This window comes from Dreissena polymorpha, chromosome 16 (genome assembly GCF_020536995.1).
Source record: "Dreissena polymorpha isolate Duluth1 chromosome 16, UMN_Dpol_1.0, whole genome shotgun sequence".
NCBI classification, from domain to species: domain Eukaryota; kingdom Metazoa; phylum Mollusca; class Bivalvia; order Myida; family Dreissenidae; genus Dreissena; species Dreissena polymorpha.
The window spans coordinates 11,478,689-11,503,626 of record NC_068370.1 but is presented as its reverse complement, the minus strand read 5'-3'; the positions used below and the strand labels follow the sequence as shown (position 1 = coordinate 11,503,626).

The 24,938-nt window shown below is 35.9% G+C and overlaps 2 protein-coding genes across 2 annotated transcripts in view; one reads left to right on the top strand and one right to left on the bottom strand.

The window, feature by feature from the left end:
- Positions 1 to 24,938, bottom strand: part of LOC127862393 (NIPA-like protein 2) — a 372,103-nt gene that overhangs the window by 242,946 nt on the left and 104,219 nt on the right. The window lies entirely within an intron of this gene.
- LOC127862398 (RNA pseudouridylate synthase domain-containing protein 1-like) lies at positions 20,263 to 22,985 on the top strand. Its single transcript, XM_052401489.1, has 4 exons — positions 20,263 to 20,661; positions 20,969 to 21,092; positions 21,448 to 21,652; positions 22,561 to 22,985. The coding sequence occupies exons 1-4, from the start codon at positions 20,390 to 20,392 to the stop codon at positions 22,923 to 22,925; spliced, it is 966 nt and encodes a 321-aa protein (XP_052257449.1). The 5' UTR covers positions 20,263 to 20,389; the 3' UTR covers positions 22,926 to 22,985.

The following is a 24,938-nucleotide window of genomic DNA, read 5'->3' as shown; positions in this document are numbered from 1 at the left end:
TATATATATATTTATATATATATATATATATGCATAACTTATAATGAGGGCTTTCAGAGGGTGTTTTAAAGCACAAACGCACACTGCTGCTTAATTAGTGATATTCTGTCTCCTTTCAGGGACAGCAACACAAGTTAACAACGTTACAAATGGAGCAACTGTGCCAAGATAATTGTTTAAATATAGTGTCAATAAATTACGTATACTCATTTATGTTTTTAATTTTGACTTATAAAAGTAATGTAAACAAACCGTTAAAATATGAAAAAAACACGATAAAAACAGATAAAGTATGGGTAGCAAATGCCATATTTAGTAAGACGCATATATTCATGTTCAAATTCATTCTTACCTATGTTGAAGGAGGGTAACATAAGATGAGATACCATTTTCCACGACTGTATGTAAACAAGCGTGTGAATCACTGCAGATATCGTCCCTCCTGTAGACCCCATGCTGACGGTAAAGGTCGCAGTTCCGCTTATGGCAGCTGTTGTCCTTATCGCTGTTTTTTTGGTCTTCATTTTTCTTCGAAGTTTTGCTTATTGCTTAAGAATACAATTATGCCGTGATGTAATGGGGCAAATTAAAAAGAACATCATAAATTTCATATTGTATGGTAGCTGCAATGAATGAACAGTATGTCATATTTGAATACATGAATAATGTGTGTACACGTCTCACAATTTATATTTGTATATGTTTATAATTGTGGTTTATTTTATCCTCTTATATTCAATGGAAGTATAATGACAACATTTCAGAAAACGTCGAAATGGTGCTTCTCAGTTAGCTTATGCTCTGGATTCACTTGAAAACGTACCCGGTGAAGGAAAAAACCCGTATTCAGCGGACAACGTAGCGTTCACTCCGGGCTATGACATGACATTGGAGGATAGGGAATATAATTACGTTCAATCCCAGTCTTCCGAAAAGGGTTTGAGCGATTATACGAACGCAGAACCCACTAAGAGTCATCAAGCTTCAGAAGAAACCGTCGGAGGTATGAAAAATGTGGCTGCTTCGTCAGATACCGAGTATGATTTCACTCTCGTTGGTCATGACCAGGCGGTCTATAATCATCTGAGCAACGGACAACCATAGTGATGACAAATCCTTCGATCACCTTCCAATACCCAGACCAGGCCCTGCCAAGAGGTAACTCACAACCATTTGATCCAACGTATAACCAGCTTGGGTCGGTTGGAAGAATTCTTTCGTTTAAACACAGAAATTCGGACTATTCGTACAATCATCTTCCGCAATAATATTTTAAACAACAAAATGACTGACTATTGATCATGTATAACCTATTGATAAACTATGCGCATCATCTGCAACTGAATGAAATTTTGTGCAAAACGCGACTGAATAATTGTGTGTGATCTGTGTATACATTATGTTAACAAGCACTTGGGATTACCAATCAAATCTGAATACCGGTCATACTTTGGATCGAAAATGGGGTATTCAATAAACAAAGCTGGTTTTATTTGTAAATCGATTTTACAGTACTGCCCCTTTATTTTTTTTAATTTTTTATTTTAAAGTACTACCCCTTTAATTATATTGGATTTTTTTTTGGACCTCATCGTTTCATCGCTTCTGAATTACGTCATCCGATCCACTATCACTGTTTTCGGCTATATGCATAGGTCATCGGGTTAATATCGTGAAACTTTATTAATATTTTCTCTCTGACGGGCGTTCCTTGTTTGATTTATTTTATTTTACATTTTTTAGCAGTCACAAAAACAACCTAGCTATGTAATATGGATTTTTTACACCCATTATTCTGCTTCTATTTGCACGATGATGATCTGAAATATTAACTATATGATGCTATATTTTTAAACCTTTTTCTAAAAAGAAGGGATGTAGTTGACACTTTTTCGTAATTTCATTTTATTGTTCCTTAAAACGTTGTAACTCTGTTGCTCTGTTCATCTTCCTACCATTGAGTAATTAAATTGTAATTAAATTGAATGCGTTTTAATTCCCTTTTATTATTGTTAAATTTGAGTTTCAATGCTATGAGGTTAAATTTTATTTACACTTATATGTATCATGAATATTGCTAGGTCAAGTGCGAGGTTGAGCGCTCTTAAACCGGTTTAAACCCTCAATGCTCTGCATTGACCGTTCCAAGGCGGTGACCCCAGCTTTATTCTTCTATGTGTGTATGTTGTTTCGTATTGTCCTGTTTCGTACTGTTTTGGCAATTGGTCACTTGCCTTAAATAAAGGACCAACTAATTGTATATAATGAGAATGCAATACTGCTCCAGCAGCTGGAGTTTCACTTCTATATATTGTCAACAGTTATTGTACCGTTCACGACTTTGTTTATTGCATGCCTTAACAGGTTTCAAAAGCTTGTGAACTGCCGACAAAAAGGCGCGATATTAACACAGACGCCAGAAACTTATACAAACTGTAAATCTCGCTAATTCATTTAAAGCCACTATTGATGCTTTTGGTGGATACCGGTCGATGGCAAAAAAGAAAGTCACCAAACCAACACATTAAAAGGGTCAAACTTGAAATAGAATATGCAACATAAAGCATACATCAACAAAAAAAAACTTAATGCAATTATTTGCGCCCACTTGAAACGACCGTTAGCAATTACTCAAATACAGTGGAATTCATGTATTGTTTTGTTCCAAATATACGAGATAATAACTAAAACAATAATAATGTTATGATACATGATTAGATTACTCAGTAGAAATTGGAAACATTATTTAGCGTTGATGCTAACAATAAAATTATTAAAATTTCAATTAAACACAATCGTATGCACAATTTATATGTATGTATTTTAGGATTGACATGTATTTAGAAAAAGATGGGCCCTTGCATTGCCATTGTTATGGGAATTGCAAATAGTTGTTTTTTTAATGTTATGATCGTAACTTTAAGTAAATAAACCATATTATATATCTATATATGATTTATTGCATGAAATAGGACATCATATCATTGTGTAATATTGTTTCTTTGTGTAAATACTATATAAAATAAGCAATATAAATATTTATTTTCTGTGTAGTTGTATTAATAAACGTTTTTTCACAATAATGTTTTTTGAACTATTTACCGCACTTTGTTGATGTTTTTAGGTACAAGATTTATAACATGCACTTTGTTCGTTCATGTTATCACAAAATACCACACACATTTAATTTATATAACAGTATTTGCATTCTTAAGATATAATATGTATATATGTTTAAATGTATATGAACTAGTGTATTATTATATTGTTACTGTAGATATTTATATTTTTAAACTCAGTTAATTGTTTTTTCATCCACGAAATCTGTTATATTAGTATTACAAGAACATCTTATGCATCGGAGGGTTTCACTCGCATATTAATTTCAGATTATATTTGATATACATTATTTCTTAAACGGACGATAAAGCTATATTTTCACAGATCTTATGATAGACAATACCATCTTTTCATAATAAACAAAACTTATGTAATAAAACTAAAAACTTAAATGTCGGATGGTAACATGAACAAAAAAGATTGAACCAATATGACTCAGTGCGGTGGCAACTTGGCGATTAAAATATACATATGCCCAGTTCCCGACATTTTAGCATGTGTTGTTGACATGCTTTTGACTTCTTACCACATTGTAAAAACCCGCAAGGCATATCTCTATTAATAAGTTAGGACTAATTTCGACGGGTTTCTTTGTCACACACACTTATGATTTCCCCAACTTCTAAGCAATATTGACATTAACCATATGAATCGCATTAATTACTAGTAACACGTCTGCTGTTATTATTTAGATTTAAAATACTACATCTGTCGAACTATTTATTTGAACATGTATGTACATACATGTCAATTTTCATTTCACCAAATAAAAAACATTTGCAATATTCAATTTGTTTATGCATTTCAAGTTAATAATAAAGGCATACGGGATAAAAGTTTCGTTTTAATTACCAACATTATTATATTTACGACTACTGTACAATTCCTTTTTGCAGTTTCAAAGTGAAATAATCATTAATGCTGAGCAACCACGCGACTAATCTACAAGATAAATTATAATGTTGTGATAGAAAACTTTATGACTGCATTAATTCCGTTTGATATAACAAGTTTAACTTTCTAATCGCATGTTTATAAAGCAAAGAAATTCCAGTCAGGATTTATTTATATATTATTCATTATATTATTTGTAAACCCATATGCAAACGCTGATTTGGAGAAAGATTTGGTCTCATTAGTGAGACTTGAACACGAATTACGTGATTCTTTCTATGTAATGCTACATTCTCCTGAAATATATCAGAAAACGAAGTAGGTTAATATTCGCAAAAGGGCCTGCTTTGTTTTGCTAAATAAGGATTGTTTTTTTTTTGTGTGTACCGTTAATCAATTACACTGTTCTCAATTACAGATGAGTAAACATCTGCAAATATTTAGTTTCTTATTTCATTATCGCTTACATAGTATTGATAACTATTGAATTCTATAAATGTTACAACGATTTTCTTATTTGAAAAAAATCATTCCGTGTTTGCTGTTCTACGATACAATCTGAGATTTAGCCATGTCATTTCTGCTTTCGCGGGCGTGGGAATCTAGTGTGTGCGTGTAGATTTTTAGATACATACACAAGTCCCGTTCCTGATTGTCATTAACGCGGAAATGTTTTGCGAACAACTCTAGGCTAAATTTGAGGTTTGGAGCTCACTAAATCCGGTTGTAACCTCCGACGTTTTATACAATCTCCACGCAGAGCTTTCGTTCCATACTCTCACAAACAATCTCTGACATTACAAGAAAATCCTGACAGATTCTGCAGATTATTTTAAGTATTATTTTGTGGAAAGTAGTATCATATTCTTTTATAGTTTGTAAACAGTGCATAAGTTTATGTTTATGATGAATCAATAACCTCAATTTAAAAAAAGTAAACAAATAAAACTGGAACATTATTGTACCACGTGTCTCAACTATCATCACGAGGTTGTTTATAAAGGCATGAATTTGATCCAGATGTGCTGGTTCCATTCAAGTTTCTGCGCGGAGGTTGTATTTTATATTGACCGTTTTAAAGTCCCTGACTTAGTCGCTTTTGTGTGTTTTTATTTATTTGTATAGTGTGTATCTTGCTTTTGTTCTGTGTCACACTGGTAAGCCATTGGATCCTTTCCATAAATTGTAAACCATTATAATTACTTTGAAAAAACAGCAGTCTGTGTCTGTGTCAAAATATAACATTCTGTTGTTTTTCTCACAATTATGGGTCTCTTATTATCAACAATAATTGCTCAAAACATTTTGCATACTTTGGTTGATAAACATGTGCATTTTTGTAAATTACGGGGTTCCCCTCTGAGTAGTCAAGTGAAACTGAAACATTCGAGTTTATATAAAACACGATTAATAACCGGATGTGCGTGAATTTGAATGTACGACACGTAATTCTGAAATAATACGGTTCGAACAAGGACGACAAATTAAATAAAACGTTTGGAGCAGCCGCCGTATACAAATAAATTACGGATTTCTTATTTTTCATGATGATGGTGCACACTTGTTATAAGTGTTTTGTGATATATTGATATAGAGGCAATACAAGTGATGAAGTACGTCACGGGAGAACTTAGTCATACTACGTATCCTTTTATAAATTATTATACACGCTGTGTTAATGTTCAAATTTTTTCACTTTAGCAAGATTAAATATAGCTGCGTTATTATGTACTCATCACTTTTTTGCATGAAACCCGCATGTTGTTTATTCAAATAAGCATTGGGATGTTGAAACTGATTATTTCGTTTGCTAGTCAATGCAAAAGATTTAACATATTCAATTCTACAATCTATATCAGTTGACTGTCCCTATACGCCTGGATGCGGTGACTGGGGAAAGTGCAGTGTTACGTGCGGAGATGGAGTGATGTATAAACAGACCTTGAATGAAAGTTGCAAATCTAGTTTTCCATGCAATAATCGACGGTGTTTAGGTAATAATGATACTTCTCTCATTATAGTAGTAGTAGAAGTAGTAGTAGTAGAAATAGTAGTACACGTGGTAGTAGAAGTAGTCGTAGTAGGTGTTGTAATAGTAGTAGTATTAGTAGTAGAAGTAGTAGTGGAAGTAGTAGTAGAAGAAGTAGTAGTAGTAGTAGTAGTAGTAGTAGTAGTAGTAGTAGTAGTAGTAGTAGTAGTAGTAGTAGTAGTAGAGAGAAGTAGTAGTAGTTAAGTAGTAGTAGTAGAAGTAGTGGTGGAAGTAGTAAGTAGAAGTATTATTAGAGTAGTAGTGAAGTAGTAGTCAGTTGAAGTAGTAGTTAGTAGTAGTCGTAGTAGTAGTAGTAGTAGGAGTAGTAGTAGTAGTAGTAGTAGTAGTAGTAGTCAGTAGTAGTAGTATAGTAGTAGTAGTAGAAGTAGTATTGGACCGTAGAGTAGTTAAAAGTTTTAGTAAGTAGTAGTAGTAGTAGTCGTAGTAGTAGTAGTAGTAGTAGTAGTAGTAGTAGTAGTTAAGTAGTAGTCGTATTAGTAGTAGAAGTAAGACGTAGTAGTAGTAAGTAGTAAGTAGTAGTAGTAGTAGTAGTAGTAGTAGTAAGTAGTAGTAGTCGTAGTAGTAGTATAGTAGTAGTAGTAATTAGTAGTAGCAGTTGTAGCATAGTCGTAGTTGTAGTAGTAGTAGTAGTAGTAAGTAGTAGAGTAGTAGTTGTAAGTAGCAAGTAGTTTAGTAGTGTAGTCAGTGCCGAGTTGTAGTTGTAGTAGTAGTAGTAGTAGTAGTAGTAGTAGTAGTAGTAGTAGTAGTAGTAGTAGTAGTAGTAGTAGTAGTAGTAGTAGTAGTAGTAGTAGTAGCACTAGTAGTAGTAGTAGTAATAGTAATAGTAAAAGAAGTAGTAGTAGTAGTAGTAGTAGTTATAGTAGTAGAAACAGAAATAGTAGTAGTATTAATAACATATTACTTTTTGTTTACATTTAACAACATGAAAACTGTTTTCGCGCGAAATCATTCAAGTACGTATCTTTTAATAAATAGCAAACACCATCAACGCGAATGAAGTAGTAGTAGTAGTAGTAGTAGCAGTAGTTGTAGTAGTAGTAGTAGTAGTAGTAGTAGTAGTAGTAGTAGTAGTAGTAGTAGTAGTAGTAGTAGTAGTAGTAGTAGTAGTAGTAGTAGTAGTAGTAGTAGTAGTAGTAGTAGTAGCACTAGTAGTAGTAGTAGTAATAGTAATAGTAAAAGAAGTAGTAGTAGTAGTAGTAGTTATAGTAGTAGAAACAGAAATAGTAGTAATATTAATAACATATTACTTTTTGTTTACATTTAACAACATGAAAACTGTTTTCGCGCGAAATCATTCAAGTACGTATCTTTTAATAAATAGCAAACACCATCAACGCAAATGAACACTTAATCGACGAATTTGTTTTTCAGATACAACAACATCGGTTGTGGGTAATTATGGGTAGCAATTGCCATATGAAGTTGCATAGATTATGCATTAAAACAATGTTCAATTTCATTTATACCTATGTTGAAAGAGGTTAAAATAAGCTGTTATACCATTGCCCACGACTGTATGTAAATAAACGTGTGTATCGTGCAGATAACGTCCCTCCTGGAAACCTCATGATGACGGTAAAGGTCGCAGTTCCGCTTGTAGCAGCTGGTATCCTTATCGCTGTTGTTTTGGTGTTCTTTTTTCTTCGAAGGTTTGCTTATTGCTTAATAATACAAATTTTCCGTGATGTAATAGGGGCAAATAAAAAAAGAACATCCAAAAAATTCTAATTGTTTGGTAGATGCAAGGAATGAACAGTATGTCATAATTGCATCCATGAATAGTGTGTGTACATTTCTCACATGTATATCTTTATTATTGTGGTTAATTTTATCCTGTAATATTTGGTGAAATTGTAATGACAACATTTCAGAAAACGTCCAAATGATGCAACGCAATCAGCTAAGGCTCTGAATTCACTTCATAATGTGCCTGGGGAAGAGAAACACTTAATTTCTATGGACAACGTAGCGTTCACTCCGGACTATGACATGGTATTGGAGGATAGGGAATATAATAACAATCAATCCAATTCTTCTGGAAAGGGTTTGAGCGATTATGCGTACGCAAAACCTACTAAGAGTCATGAAGCTTTAATAGAAAACGTCGGAAGTATGAAAAATATGGCTGCTTCGTCAGATACTGAATATGATTACACGTGTGCCAAACAAATGACTCTGGTTGGTCATGACCAGGCGGTGTATAATCGTCTGAGCCACGGTCAACTGTTGAACAATACAAAGGTGGGCGACAGTACCTACGACACTTATCAGTTCCCGATCGGACCAATCCTGCAAATGAAGATCGATCCATCTGATTACGACCACCTTGGACGAAGAGTGGCTAAGATCACAGACAACCATGGCGATGAAAAGTCTTACGACCACCTTGGACGAAGAGTGGCTAAGATCACAGACAACCATGGTGATGAAAAGTCATACGACCACCTTGGACGAAGAGTGGCTAAGATCACAGACAACCATGGTGATGAAAAGTCTTACGACCACCTTGGACGTAGAGTGGCTAAGATCACAGACAACCATGGTGATGAAAAGTCTTACGACCACCTTGGACGTAGAGTGGCTAAGATCACAGACAACCATGGTGATGAAAAGTCTTACGACCACCTTGGACGTAGAGTGGCTAAGATCACAGACAACCATGGTGATGAAAAGTCTTACGACCACCTTGGACGTAGAGTGGCTAAGATCACAGACAACCATGGTGATGAAAAGTCTTACGACCACCTTGGACGTAGAGTGGCTAAGATCACAGACAACCATGGTGATGAAAAGTCTTACGACCACCTTGGACGTAGAGTGGCTAAGATCACAGACAACCATGGTGATGAAAAGTCTTACGACCACCTTGGACGTAGAGTGGCCAAGATCACAGACAACCATGGTGATGAAAAGTCTTACGACCACCTTGGACGTAGAGTGGCTAAGATCACAGACAACCATGGTGATGAAAAGTCTTACGACCACCTTGGACGTGGAGTGGCTAAGATCACAGACAACCATGGTGATGAAAAGTCTTACGACCACCTTGGACGTAGAGTGGCTAAGATCACAGACAACCATGATGGTGAAGAGTCCTATGATCACCTTCCTAGCCCAGACCAGACCATACCTAGCGCTTACTCACAACCATATGATACAACGTATAACCAGCTTGGGTCGGTTTGAAGAAATGCTGCGTTCAAACACAGAGACGGTCACCTTCCGAAATATATTTACCTTGTATAACCTTTTGATAAACTATGCGCACCATCTGCAGTTATTATACTTTTTGCAACACGTGACTGAATCATGATGTGTGATCCTTTGGAGACATTATGTTACCATGCACTTCGGATTAACATGGATTGAAACTCATACTTAGTAGAAAACCTCTTAACCGGCCAAGTTTTTTCCCGAATATATAAATATACATAATAAAATATACATAATATATCCCTTTGAAACCGGATACCCATTAAACCCGAATACCGGTCATACTTTGGATCGAAGTGGGCCGGTTCAGATTTGTTTTCATTTATAAATATACATATTATATATCTTAAAAGCCGGATACCTATCAATACCAAACACCGTTCATTCTTTGGATCAAAATGTGGTCATGTCGACAGTAATTGTACCGTTCGGGACTTTGTTCATTGCATGTCTAAACAGATGTCAAAAGCTTGTGAACTGCCGCTTGATGGGGCTCGAAATTAGCAAAGATGCTTTAAAATCATACAAAATCTAAACATTACAAATAAATGTAAAGAGACTATTTATGGGTGTTATGGATACCGGTCAACAGAATGTCAAAACTGATCATATTTATTGATAACCAACATAATGTTCTTAAATGTTATCGTTTATATGTAAACCAGCGTGTTGAATAATTCATAAAATGATGCTTTAGTATAATATTGTTTATTTCAAGTGCTTAATAAGGGCTGTACAAATAGGAAATTTTAAAGTTCTTGAAACATTGATATTTAAAATGTTCATTTCAGTAATAAAATGAGTAAACTTTAAATAGTCAGAATCGCCCTCTAAGCGAAGGCGTGTAGAATTTTCTTTAGAAGACAAAAGAAAACCGATCAAAGAGTCAGAGACTGAGATGGTGTGTTGTTGTGCCATTAACTCTCTCAGTTCTGGAACCGAATTTTGAAGGTCTTTGCAAACAGTTTGGATCCAGATGAGACGCCTCAGAAGTAGGCGTCTCATCAGGATCCAAACTGTTTGCTATTCTGATAGTATTCTTTGAAAAAAATCAAAGAAAATGCTAATTTTAGAAATTAAGCAGACGACATTTTAGCAGACGACAAATTTCCCAGCATGCAAAGGGTTAAATGTAAATCAAGAATTATACTGACAAGTAAGTTCTTATGTAATAAATCTTTTGAACGTCGGAATTTTCCTTCTTAAGGGGAATTCCTTTAACTCGGAATGCCCTCACAGTCCCGGGAACATCCGGTTAAAAGCATGTTTATTTTGACAGTGTTGCCTTAATATATATTTCATAAAGATCACTATTGAGCTTTCTCAGAATATCTAAGGATTCACCACACATTTTAGAGGTCATTGACTGGTTTGCCCCTGCTTACTTTATCTCATAAGTTTCTGTACAATTAATCATTCGAGAACATGTGAAAACAGTCATAAATACTTGTTTATGTTTTGTGTGTTTTGTGATTGAACATATTTTGATTGTTTATACATATTCTTTTGTTGGCCTCGATATTGTGAACGTATTTAGTAAGAACATCGTGTTAAATAAATCGATAATTATTGTTGAGGCGGAAAATCTGTTGTTTACAAGGATTAAACAAACTCTTTGCAACCTTGCGACAGCTGGTACACAGTGCCCATGCTTAGTTGCAAAGGACGATTGCCGGAACAAGATTGCATTGTGGAGTTTTGTTTAGCAGCAGCATTCAGTGTTTACTTGAGTAATCGTTAATACCGAATATATCGTCTTGCACTGGTAACTATGAGCGTTTTCAAATGTATTTATATTAGCGAATTTGACATTTACAATATTAGAAATACTGTGTAACGTGCTATAAAGCATATTTAGGTGACATTTTGCATGTATTTTTGGGTTCCTTATTGCTTTGAATGATTACATATTGTAAACAGATCATTTCGATCATAATAATAATAATATGCTCATCGCGTATCAATTAAAATATGCTATTTTAGCGATATGCTTTTCTTTTTAAATACTGAACAAAAACAAACAAATGCAGAAAACACTAAGTTTAACGAGCTGTAACTTTGCATTAAACATTGTTAGATGTTCAAACTCTGTTAAAATATTTAGTTACCACTTGTGCTTTTTCATGCAAAGCCTTTTGATTTGTATGCTTGATTATGTTTTTAATGGTTTACTCTAAACGATATACTTTGTACACGCAGGTAAAGTTAAACCCATTTATTTGAACTCGATTACATCAGAAGCCTTGGGCTTAAATAAACACTAGCTAGTCTGTTCACGGGAAGAATCATTTATTGGTATATCTGAAAACATCATGTAATTGCCGTCTTAGCGAAGATCAAATACCAGAACAATCGGTCTGAAGGCGGACACCATATTCATTTCACCATTGTACATACTTAAAGTATTTAATACATACCAATGCACAAAGTTATTTTGATCCAGATGCAAATACGTTGTCACGGAACTTGCACAAAATATATGTTATCGCGTAATAAAATTGAGTGTGTATAAAATAATGTACTTTTGCTGGAATAGAAATGTAGATCGGCGTAACCTATTAAGATATAAAATTACATACAATCTACAATCCATCTTTTCTACAGATGCCGTAAGACTTTGCGTTGACACTACCATGTTTGGAGGTCGCTGCAACAGATCGTTGATGGTCGTCTTGTTTGTTGCTCTCGGTGTTGTTCTGGTCTACCTCTCAAACCTTACTCTGCGAGACATTCTCCCCTTCTCCACCGGTAACGATATGTCACGAAGCTCCTCGGCCGCACACCTACGAATGCAGTCTGTAAAAGACAGCAGCGTTCGAATAGCAGCACCATCCTATAGCAGTCAGAACGATATACCAGCGGTTAACGGAGAGAACTTACAACTGGAGTATCAAGTTACGACACCTTCCTCAACTACATCATCTGTGTCTTTAACCTACGTTTTATTTTCATATTATGGATCAATGCATTCTAGCAAAACAACATCTAGGGAACCTGCGTACAACTCGGTGTATGGTGAGGGCAGAAAGGCGGATGATATACAAGAAACGGGGAAAGGTCAGCACTCTGACATGAATAAAATTAAAAAGAATCCAGAAATAAACAACATACATATTGGTTCTTTCCCAAGTAAGCAGGATTCGGGCGAGGAGGCCAATTTTAATCTGGTCGACCCGTTCGAACAATACGATGAGACGCAACCAGAGCTATCTATCCCCGCTTACCTAGAAACCATGTCAATATCCGTTTCTAAAGCGGACAGCGCCACTCAGCAAACCACAGACGCCATTTTACAAAATGTTGAAACAAGAAAGCCTACAACGGATGGTCCGCGATCAACACAGTCAACGAGATGGCGGAAAGGCATACATGTCTTTGACTGGAAACGAGCACCTGTTCCTTCGAGAACATTCGAATGCGTTCCGATGCAGACTTTAACGTCGTACATCCGGCTTTGTATTCATCCGCTCTATGAGGACCCACTCATTTCCGGCTACATTCAATCGCGAGGGTTCTGGGAGTTTGAGGCAATACGAGACGTTCAGCTGGCAGTAGTGGGTGAAAAGGGCCGCGGTCTGATCGATATAGGCGCAGGCATAGGCACGTACAGTTTGGCAGTTGCAAGTCTAAACTACACTGTTGTAGCGGTGGAGCCCCTTTGGACGCATATTCAACTGTTTCACCAATCCGTTCGAATGAACAAGTTCGAAGATAATATTAAGCTGTTGAAAAATGCCGTGTTCAACAAGCAAGAAATTATTATTGTTAACTCAAAAGAAAATGACATCAATGATATTGAAATCAAACCTTTTACAGACGATCAAAACTCATCGGAGGTTAAAGCTGATAACATTCTAAGTACAATAACATTAAACGATTTAAATTCGGTGTGCACGTTTAAAACAGCTGTTTTAAAGCTAGATGTACCTCGCTATAATAGACTTGCTTTAGAGAGTTCAGATAAATTATTCGACGCAATAAACATAACGCACGTTTTTCACCATTGGGAGCCGGAAAACAAGCCATTGTGCACGTTTTACTTGGACTTCTTTCTCTCCAAAGGCTACAAACCAATGTCAGAATTAATTGGCGGGCACTTCTTGAACTTGGCAAAAAATGACACGTGGGAAGAAAGTGTTATAATATGGACAAAAATCTAACGCCATCTATTTTTCCTCTCGTTTGCCGCAACTATACAATTATTGATAGCGAGCCTGGTAAAAGTGATTCATGCCTTGCAACGAAACACTTGTCAGATTGGTTAAGATGCGTATTCATTATACGTTTGATATGAAAACCGGATATGTGGCTTGTAGGATTATTTATCAGCCTGACAACATTGTCGTCACTTTGATGAACGCTAAAAAACATTATAAATGACTTTCAAGTGTATCATTTTTACGTTCATGTATACTTTATTTTATTTACAAATCTTCTGTATGTAGTTCCGCATATAAAATAACACATATATACTTTTTATTGTTGCTGTGTATGGAAACACCTGGATCATAAAATGATTGATGCATTTAAAAGGTCTAGATTTGTGGAGAGATTAAGTGTCCGGCAGTAATTTCATACACGTGTTGCACACACTATTTTGTAAATCTTACAAAAATACAGTTGGTTGGAAGTGGCGTCAGTACTTATTTTTTAAATATTGTTCTATTCTGCGTTTGTATGAATTGCAATTTATTTATCTGAATGAATAGCGATTGAACTATTTGTATGAATATTTGTATTTGTATGAATTGCTATAAAAGTTGTTTTCGATTTTCTGTCTTTATTTACTCGACCATTTATGTAGAAAAAAAAAAGCTTTTTTGGTGGGTTGGTCTATTTTTAGCTGTACTGGCCGAAGGCCTGAAGCGCTTGTGTCATGGCGTCGTTTCCGTCGTCCGTGCGTGCGTGCGTTAGACTTTTTCTTGTTCACGCGATAAAGTCCACAGTTTTCATCCGATTCTTTTCAAACTTGTTCAGTGTCTTTATATTAATGAGGACTCGAACCCTATTGAAAATGTATTACATCAGAGTAAATAGTCCATAATTATATCCCCTTGAATTTGCGAACATTGTGAAATAAGGCTTGTTTTCGCAATTAAGTCCACAGTTTTCATCCAATCATTTCCCAACTTGCACAGTGTCTTTATCTGAATGATGAGTCAAACCCTATTGAAAATGAGCAATGTCAAAGTTATAAGTCCAGAATTATCTCCCCTTGAATTTGAGAAAAAAAATTGAAAATACAGTTTTTTTTATGTGATAAATCCATAATTTTCATCCAATTATTGGCAAACTTGCACAGTGTCTTTGTATCAATGAGGACTCAAACCCTTTTTATGCCCCCCCCCTTCGAAGAAGAGGGGGTATATTGTTTTGCACATGTCGGTCGGTCCGTCGGTCGGTCCGTCTACCAGATGGTTTCCGGATGATAACTCAAGAGCGCTTAGGCCTAGGATCATGAAACTTCGTAGGTACATTGATCATGACTGGCAGATGACCCCTATTGATTTTCAGGTCACTAGGTCAAAGGTCAAGGTCACAGTGACTCGAAATAGTAAAATGGTTTCCGGATGATAACTCAAGAATGCGTAGGCCTAGGATCATGAAACTGTATAGGTACATTGATCATAACTGGCAGATGACCCCTATTGATTTTCAGGTCACTAGGTCAAAGGTAAAGGTCACAGTGACTCAAAACAGTAAAATGTATTCCGGATGATAACTTAAGAATGCTTACGCCTGGGATCATGAAACTTCATAGGAACATTGATCGTGACTGGCAGATGACCCCTATTGATTTCCAGGTCACTAGATCAAAGGTCAAGGTCACAGTGATTCGAAACAGTAAAATGGTTTCAGGATGATAACTCAAGAATGCTTACGCCTAGGATCATGAAACTTCATAGGTACATTGATAATGACTGGCAGATGGCCCCTATTCATTTTCAGGTCACTTGGTCAAAGGTCACAGTGACCCGAAACAGTAAAATGGTTTCCTGATAATAAATCAAGAATAATTAGGCCTAGGATCATGAAACTTCAAACTTAGGTCAACGGTCAAGGTCACAGTGACAAAAACGTATTCACTCAATGGCTGCCACTACAACTGACAGCCCATATGGGGGGCATGCATGTTTTACAAACAGCCCTTGTTTAAAAAGAGCAATATATCGAAGCAATAAGTCCAGAATGACTTTTCCTTGCATATGAGAAAATTTTGAAATCCCGCTTGTTTACGCAGTTTTCATCCAATTATTTTCCAATTTGTACAGTATCTTTATATCAATGAGGATTTGAACCCTATTAAATATGAGCAGTATCGGAGAAATAAGTACACAATAATCTCCCCTTGAATTTGAGAAAATTCCCCATGTTTGCGCGATTAAGTACACAGTTTCCATCTTATTCTTTCCAAACTTGCACAGTGTTTATAGCAGTAGAGCGATTCATTGTTTTGTAACTCGTACTCCAACTGAAAATTGTTCGTTTTCATTTGTGTTCGATGTACATGAATCTTCACTTGCTTTGTGTTCTACATCAGTTGTATATTGCGTGACATTATTTCGGTAAAATTAAAAATTACCGATTAGCTATCGTTCCGGGAACAAGTTTGCTCTTCGAACAACTTGGATTTTTTTTCTTAATTTACATAATGATGAATAGCACTGTGCGTCACAGGCGGTTAGCGTGTGGCTATGATATTAATTAGTGAAAACATCATTGTGAATGATAAATAATCATATTATAACGAAAAATTAAATTTTATGAAAAAAATCACTATCAAATATATATATAACTATTTGATAGTGAATTTTTTTTTCAGAAAATTTAATTTTTCGTTATAATATGATATTTATCATTCAAAATGATGTTTTCACTAATTAATATCATAGCCACACGCTAACCACCTGTGGTGTGCGTCAAAATTTTGCGTTGATCAAATTTGTCAATTCTATGGAGCGGCAGATTTCCATAAAATGTAGCACAGTTGTAAGTTTGATAATTTATTTGAAATAGCCGACCCGAATCCATCGTGGATTTTAATTTTTCCAATAGCGACCATTTTGTCATGTAAACTAATTTTACATCGTTTTGCAGACGTTTATGAAACTTTGTAAGGTCAGCAAAAGGTTATTTGTTTCTACTTACATCTCCAAAACAATTGGTAAATTCGGTCATTTAAACTTTTTTCGATGCACATTTTTTTTTACGATTCCCACTTAAATAGTCAATAATATTCAATTAAACGCAGAACTCCTCCAAGTCTATATATTTTACATTCGTTAAATTTAAATTGCTTTAACGATAACTTAGCGGATGTGATCGAATATTTGACAGGGGCGTAGCTGGGCTGATTTTTAGTGTACGCAAACGGCATGCTAGGGGGTCCGGGGAATGCTCCCCCGAATTTTTTTATCTCTACGAAGCCGTACGTGCATTTTAAAGACGTTTCAGACATTATTTTAGTGCAAAATATGGCGTGATAAACTCGGATATGATACCATTTATCTTCAAGTGATATTCCTTTAAGATTTATATTCTAGAATTATGTCGGGGTATATCATTTAATGTATATCTAAATAAAACCATGATAATGGTATTGTATAAAATATGACATAACACTTTTGGATAAAAGTACCTAAAGCTTAATTTGTATTGTTAAAACACAAGTAAAAGAAACATAATAAAGCAAAATATCCATCTTTTAGATAGCAACTATGTCTATCATATTTACTCGATAACTCTAGTCACTTGAATATCGTCTTGTATTCTCTACCTATAGCAAAATACTTTGAAAAACAATACACGTAAACTGCATACTATTACATTCTAATTAATTCAAGGTCTCCTGTATTACATGCATTACATTACACACGAAATAAAAGGGCCTCATTTCGTCTGGCAAATACGTCAACGATCTCTTCCAGATCGATCTCTCGCTCTCGGTTATATTCAACAGGGCAAGACTGGACATGCGCTCCGTTCCCATGGTGCTACGGAGGTATGTCTTCACCCGTCTCATTGTAGAAAAAGACATTTCCACTGTTGTTGTCGATACTGGCATGCAGAGCAGAACGAGACGACATCTTCGAACATTTGGGTAGGAGTTTTCCGTTGCGGGAGTAAGCGCCGACTCGAGAGTTTTGAATGGCTTAGGAGATGAAATCTGCCACTTCGCCTTCCACCTTCTACAGTCCCTGGCAGATGTAACATCGTCAACCTCAAGGTCCAACTGGAACTCGGTGAAAATCTCTTGAACAAGATCGTCTGTTAATTCGCACACCTTCAATATAAAAATACGTGTCGCGTTATTGAATTGGGATATACATACGGCATATGGCATAAAACTATAACAAAAGCGTTTGTATAATCTGTGCCTCCTGATTGGGAAGAACACTTTATGTTCGAATTTATATTTTGATTACTGGCATCGCAGTATTTTTCGAATTGGTCCCACGGTTTAGTTTATTAAACCATATCACTGTATCGTCAAAACATAAACCCAAACATTAAATATATTAATGTTTGTTTATCGATGATGTACATATACTTAATTTGTATATAATCATTGACCGTTTAAACGCATGTGTATTATTGTTATTATTATTATTAACATTCATGAAAAATTTATTTGACAAACGTAAATATATCTCTGAATGACCGTAAATTTCTGCGTATGCAAGTTACAGTATAACTGCAATTTAATATCAAGTTATTTTCAGCAGTCAATAGCTACAGACATGGGGCTACATGAACAAATGCCTTTTCAGACAAAATATCTTAGACATGTACGCACCGTGGTTGGTATGAGATATTAAACACGCGTGCCCTTGCAGTAGTCGTGAGTCTAATTCCTGTAGCAGATGATCCATGAAGGGAAGGTACATGTTCGTCTTCTAGTATGGGGTAGCTGCTGGGGCATTGGGCATGTGACGATGGCGACCGGCGTGTCTAGGCATATATGGGTCGATACCAAACTCCTCGGCAAGCTCTACATATTTTTCATACAGTGCTTCCCACACCATCTCATCTGCTCGTTTAGCCTATAAAATACCCGCTTATATTGATACATATTGAAAAGATACACATTCTTGCCACCAACAATATATGTATAAAAGCTATGTATGTTTATATGTTTCAGTGGCAATTCAACGCAGTTTTTGAGGATACAGCTCTAAATTTGATTCTTTAGACATAACTGCCCAGTCTGTAAATGCACATGTTCAGAGATATAATCATGCATTAAATGAATAGGCGGGTTCATACCTCAGTATTTAACAAAATTATGAAAATTTGGAAAATATTTAAAATTTCATGAATTTGCATGTAACAGAGGGCACTAAGGTTTAACCTACCTTACAGGGAACTTATACAAATGAACATTGCTCCAGTCAGCAGTCAACAATTATATTTTATCTCTACTGGGTGTTGGCTGGTCTGATTATCCATCGAAAACATCTCTGTACGGGGGCGACATCAAATTAGCAGCCATTCTTAAAAAGCGCCCGCTTCGTAAACAATCCATTCGGATACATAGTAGAAAACTGCGATAAAGCGCAGTCGATAATAATGTTATGTATAGTCACCACCAAAAGAAAAGTGACTTCGCAAATGGTAAATCATGCGTATTCTATGAAGTCGAAAAAAAACTAACTTTAAGACAGTTTAAGTTCGATATGAAAACACATCTCTCGCATAGAAAATATGCCTAACCCGGGTTAGGCATCACATTTTATTGCATTTTTCGATCACTTTAATTTTGTATTTTTTTCCAAACAGCGTACACACGTGCGTATTTGCGTATGCCCAGCTACACTCCTGTTTGAACATGATAGAAAACTAACCGGTAGTATTTGATTTAGACTTTAGCAAAAACGAACGAAACTTAACACGGAATACCAAACAAAGTTTACAGTCCTTATAAAAAAGACAAACACATTTTCATAGCTTCTTTTATCTACATAACGAGCAAGTTTGCATTACTTAGTTTCGATCATCTTCAGGTTAAAGGTTGACTTACGGTCATCTTGGGAAAAGGTTTGTCCTTCCAAATACTTCGTCATTTCGGATTGAAATAACTGATGCTAAAATACTAATTCTTTATCATAAAAGATTAGTTTCTCCGACACTTTTTGTGAAAGAACAGTTACGACAGCATATTAGTTGTATTGTTTTAAGTATTTTCAATGTGTTTTTTTTATAGTTTTGGTTCCGTAACTTATTAGGCACAAGAAATCTGAGACGAATTTCGGAGATATAGCTGCAATTTCCAACTTCTCACGTTTTTACAGAAAGATCGTCAATTTTGGTGTGGTGCTGGGGTGTGGTGGGGGCGGAGTACCCGGCGGAAACCCCTTCTGTCCCCGTGCGCCGGGAACTCGGATTAAACTCGGGTCGTCTATGTGAGAAGCACGTGTATCTAGACGACCCGAGATCGATGCCCGTTTCCTGGGCATTTGAGCTTGGTTGGTGGTCACCTTACTGGACAGCTCGGGTTTCCTCTTAATCTCAGCTTTTCATTAAGATTTTGTATATTATATTCGAGGTTCGAACGCATTTCGAGGGTGGCTGATTTCAGCCATATAGCTCTGACATGTTCGTTTTAGCGGGGTTTTAAGAATTTCAACAACCAATCAACACGCCAGAACGATACTGGTTTGAAATTCGACGACAAAAATAGCAACAAATACCAAGCTGTAAGAAATCAGTCACCATACAATCCAGTTTTAAATAGTTACAATTTTAAGAACTATCTTACTAAAAGTTGCACGGTTACAGCGCGGCAATTAATGTTTTTTACTCGTGCATTAAATTTCGCTGTAAACATTGACTATTGTCATACTTTCTGCAGATTCAAGTACGATGTAAAATGCGCGATAGCATCTATAGATCTACTTACTTCCTACTTGCAATGATACAACTCTCCGCTACCTACCCTCCGAGTCGCTGGGAGCCTACTCATAACAGCTGATAGCATTCAAGAAGAACTAGGTTACTTCCCATGTTAATACTTTCGCCACTATATTATTTACAAACAGGCTGAAATTTTTGGAAATTCTTAGTAGACAACGTTGTTCTGATTTCTAATTTTTAGAAATTAAGAAAGAACTAATGCGCAGAAGACTAAAAGTTATTTCGAAATATTTAAATATATTAACTTCACCAACTATGGCCAAACACGAGGTTCTCTCGCCGGGAGTCTCGGATAAGGATGTCAATATTGACGCCTTAGAAGTCGTTTATAAAAGTGATAATTTTTTATGTGTAAACAAGAATTTCGATGTAAAAATCAACAGCAATAACCCAAATGACGTCACTGTTGAACACCAAGTTAGAAAACTATTTCCACACCTTGTAGATCCCAAATGCACGCATGGATTCAGGTAAAAAACATAGAATTTAAAAAGTAAAAAAATTGACTTATTCACGTTATCGAACTTGATGTAAAAGCAAAATTGTAGTTTGTAAAGAATTTTAGATACTGAACATTATACCTAATTGTAGCTTGTTTTGGTCTCTTGTTTTACTGTGCTGTATATATTTAATTAGCGTAATTATCCACTTTTATTATTTATCCATGTAAATGTAAGGTTTTTTCATATCAAGAGAACAATTTTTATCAACTTTTAATGACTATTAATCAAAGTTAAAATCACTTCATAGTATGATAATCCCTTTGTTTTTCTGCAGATTTGTTCACAGACTTGACTATGCAACCAGTGGCATCTTGTGTCTGGCACTGAACAAACGTGCAGCAGGTCATCTCTCTGCCATGTTTAAGGCTCAACAAGTGACCAAGTATTACCTTGCCCTAGTAAGGCTACTAGTTTGTGATCGATTTTAACTTTTGTCTTGAGTGATTTCAAGCACATTTAACAGAAATTCTAATAATTATACTAAAGCAACTGAATTCTATGTTGATTTTATGCTTTCAATTGAAAAATTGGCACAGTTTCCATGCATGCGAAATAAAAAGTTGCTATATTTGTCAAATCACATGATGTACCATTATGTTGGCTCAGCAAGATTAGAGGAAACTGGTATATCACGCTCAATTTTATGCCATTTATTGCCAAACTGGCTCACAAATAAAATAAAAACTGCCAGCTTGAAGTTAGTTGCAAATATACTTTTAACATAATGAATTGAAAGAAACACTATTTTCTTAGGTGCGAGGTCATGTACACAATGAGAGCACATTGATAGACATAGCTATTGGACCTCTGGTAGACCAGGAATGGCCGGGCCGTATGTGTGCTGTTGATCACCCACATTGCAGCGAACCCCGCCCCACTAAAACCCTTCTCATGTGTCTGGAACGAGGGACTTACGATGGACAGCCTGCAACCAAGGTTCTGCTAAAGCCTTTCACAGGTACTCTTAAGTTTAATTAGAATATCTGGGATTGAGTAAGATTACTCCTGGAAAAGCAGTGCCCATCCCTTGTACCTAGGTTAATTTTCATAAACATCATAAAAATTGCATAACGACATAAATTGAAAATTGTAAAGACCACTAATTCAAATTTGTCTATTAAACAATGCATACCCAATTCAGATATGTGTGAAAAGCAATAATGGATATAGGTGTCTCATCTATTATCTTCCTTATTGCTAATGAGGATATTGCAGACTTTTTAAAATCAAATTCTTGTAACTAAAGCATGTAGCAGTGCTGGATTTAAATGTATAAATGTTAAAAAGTATATGTCAATGCACAATAAAAACTACCCTAAATGTTGGTATAATTATTTAGACACAAATATGCACTATACATTTAACAGAAAGATTTACTATTTACAAAACCCCAGTAAACCAAATGTCTGTACCAATGTATTCTATTAAAACATTTCATTTAATGGTAAATTTAAGTATATATGACATACTTAGAACATTGAAAAGCAGGATTGCCTTATCCAGTTGTCTCTTCCTTAAATTCCTACCTGTACCTATTGAAAGAGAGTACAGTCTTAAGTAACAGTGATTATTTTGCTTTAAGATACAATGTATGTATAAATAAAGGTATGAAATATGTACACAAGTCATGATTGTATAGCAATTAATTGTGCATAAAACTCAGTACAAATTTGCATTATGCAATCATAAGTGTAAACAATTTACCTGTAGAATTTTGTACTAAAATCCATCAATTTCATCAAAATAACTCACGTTTCTATGTAACCCGTAATGAAGGGGCATAGTCCATGTTCTTATGCACATGTACATACAAGTATCTTGAGGTAATTCCTCCGTTTACTAACTTAAAATCTAAAATAATTTCAGGCCGACAACATCAATTGCGTGTCCACTGTGACTACATCGGCCACACCATTGTTGGTGACTACACCTACAGCAATCGCCGTGACACCACTCCGGAGCGGATGATGTTGCACTCATACAAGCTTCAGGCCCAAACAACCATTGAGAATCTTGACCTGCAGACTTCTGACCCTTTTGTGCCAGATCTTGTGAAACCATGGCAACCTGTTGAGGTGGTCAGACCTAGTGATGAAGCTTTGAAACTTGCGCAGAATTTTGACTTTAATACATGTAATGACCAGTCAGTGGGTGGTGGCTTGGACATCAAACATGTGACTTTGAATCCTGACAAGACATGCTGTCACTCAAATATAAATGTGTGTACCTGATTGAAAATATACGTAGTGTCTTTCAAATTGTTTTATTATTTCATATGCTTCAACAATCAAATGCAATAAAGGCTTTCTTTCAAACTAAGAAGAAATTCAATTATTATGATGAACATTAATAGCAAATTCATTTTTCTGTGGTTGCTTCATTAAGGGGATGATGGAAGGCATATTGAGAATCTCAGGGTTGTGTGAACTTCACTAAATCAGCTTAATGGACCATTTCTAGCTGTCAATCGTATCACCCAATCAGATACAACTTTATCACTTCCATTTTGTCTTACAAAGAGCATCATACAATGTAGTAACAGAATGAGCTTTATATGTAGGATAAATAGGTTGGCAGAGTTGATGGATTATATCGGGGCGTTGTCGTCCTGGAATATGTACCTTCCATCCGGGAAATGGCGAGCTACAATGGGCCAGAGATTATCTTCCAGGGCTCGAATTTAACTTTTTTTTCTACTTGCAAAACATTGCGAGCAGCTTTAATACCAACTCGCAAAATCAAAAACATTCTCGCAAATTTTGCTGGAAACATAATTTAATTTCGTTTTTTTTTATTCAACAGTTAACTTTGCTTTATCTTTCGTATTGTTATTTCCATCTGTGGGCAAAAAGAAACTAGTTATTTTTCGCTTCGACGCCATGTCCGTTCAAGTTCAATGAACACCTGTGAATTAGTCGACTGTTTAATGTTCTTTGTACCAATACCATCCTCGTATCTGTACTATAAGTATACTAGTCTATATACAAGGTGTGCGCTTCCGCATACGGGTATAGGAAGTTCTATGACCTATGGTTTAGCGTTCAGGACGTCGGACGCATTTAGCAATATTACTTTTTTTTTCACTATTTCTTTACTCCCAAAAAATTACTAGTGGCTTAAAACTTTACACGCAATCGGTATTTTTCACTCGCATTTTGCGAGTGTGCGAGTGTTAATTTCGAGCCCTGATCTTCTAGGATGGAAATATACTTTTCAGCATTAATGTTACCCTTTAGAACAGTTACAGTACCGACACCTTTGTATGTAATGCAACCCCATATCATCAAACTGAACTTAGGGGTTGGGGGAGTTCCGAGGCAACACGGTAGCCAATCTTCGCCTACCTTTCTCCAAATGAAAACCTTATTGTCGGTCCCGATATCAACTTTGCACTCGTCACTGAAGATCACCCTTTTCCAGTAATGGCCTACAGTCCTCCTTCTGTTTGTTCTGCACCAGTTTACGCGATTCTTCCGGTTGATTTCTCGAATTCGAATCCGTTTTACAACTACACGCCTGTGATATCCTTCACTATACAATTTTCTCTGTACGGTTCGTCTGGAAACTGTGTCGTTCCTATTTTGATTGAAATATCCAGTTATGTCCGATAAAGTTCTTTTCCTGTTTTGTTTTACAATCCGCAACAATGCCCGACTTTCACGTTCATTTATTTTTGTCGGGGCTCCTTTTCTCGGTAAGTTTTCAACACTATTCCGTGCGCGAAATCTATTTATAATCCCAGCTATTGTAGTCCGTGGTATGCCTAATCTTCGAGAAATTTCTGTTTGTCGAAGACCTGATTGAAACAATGAAACAACAGCCGTTTTCGTGTCAGGGGTAAGTTCTTTCCTTTCACCTACCATGACTATTTATAACACGATTTCGGCTGCAGATTGCGTCATATTCTAGATATAAATACGTCATGATGATGTCACGAAGCATAGAAAAATAATTGATTATAGGAAGGGATATAACCCTTACATTTTTATTTCATTTGAACGTTGTATATTTACTGCCCTTACCAATGCAGCCATTACTCAAAACTTTATGACGTTCACTTATGGCACAAGTCTGTAGCTCTGCATGTAAGCTACAGACACACACAATTTCAACATAATACCTCCATCCAAACTAGTAAGAGTTATTTAGCAGAAACAGTTTTTTCTCACATAACAGTGACCCTGATCCAACTGGTCTAACATACAATCCCAAGCCAGGGCTTCATGTTTAGGAAACGACATAAA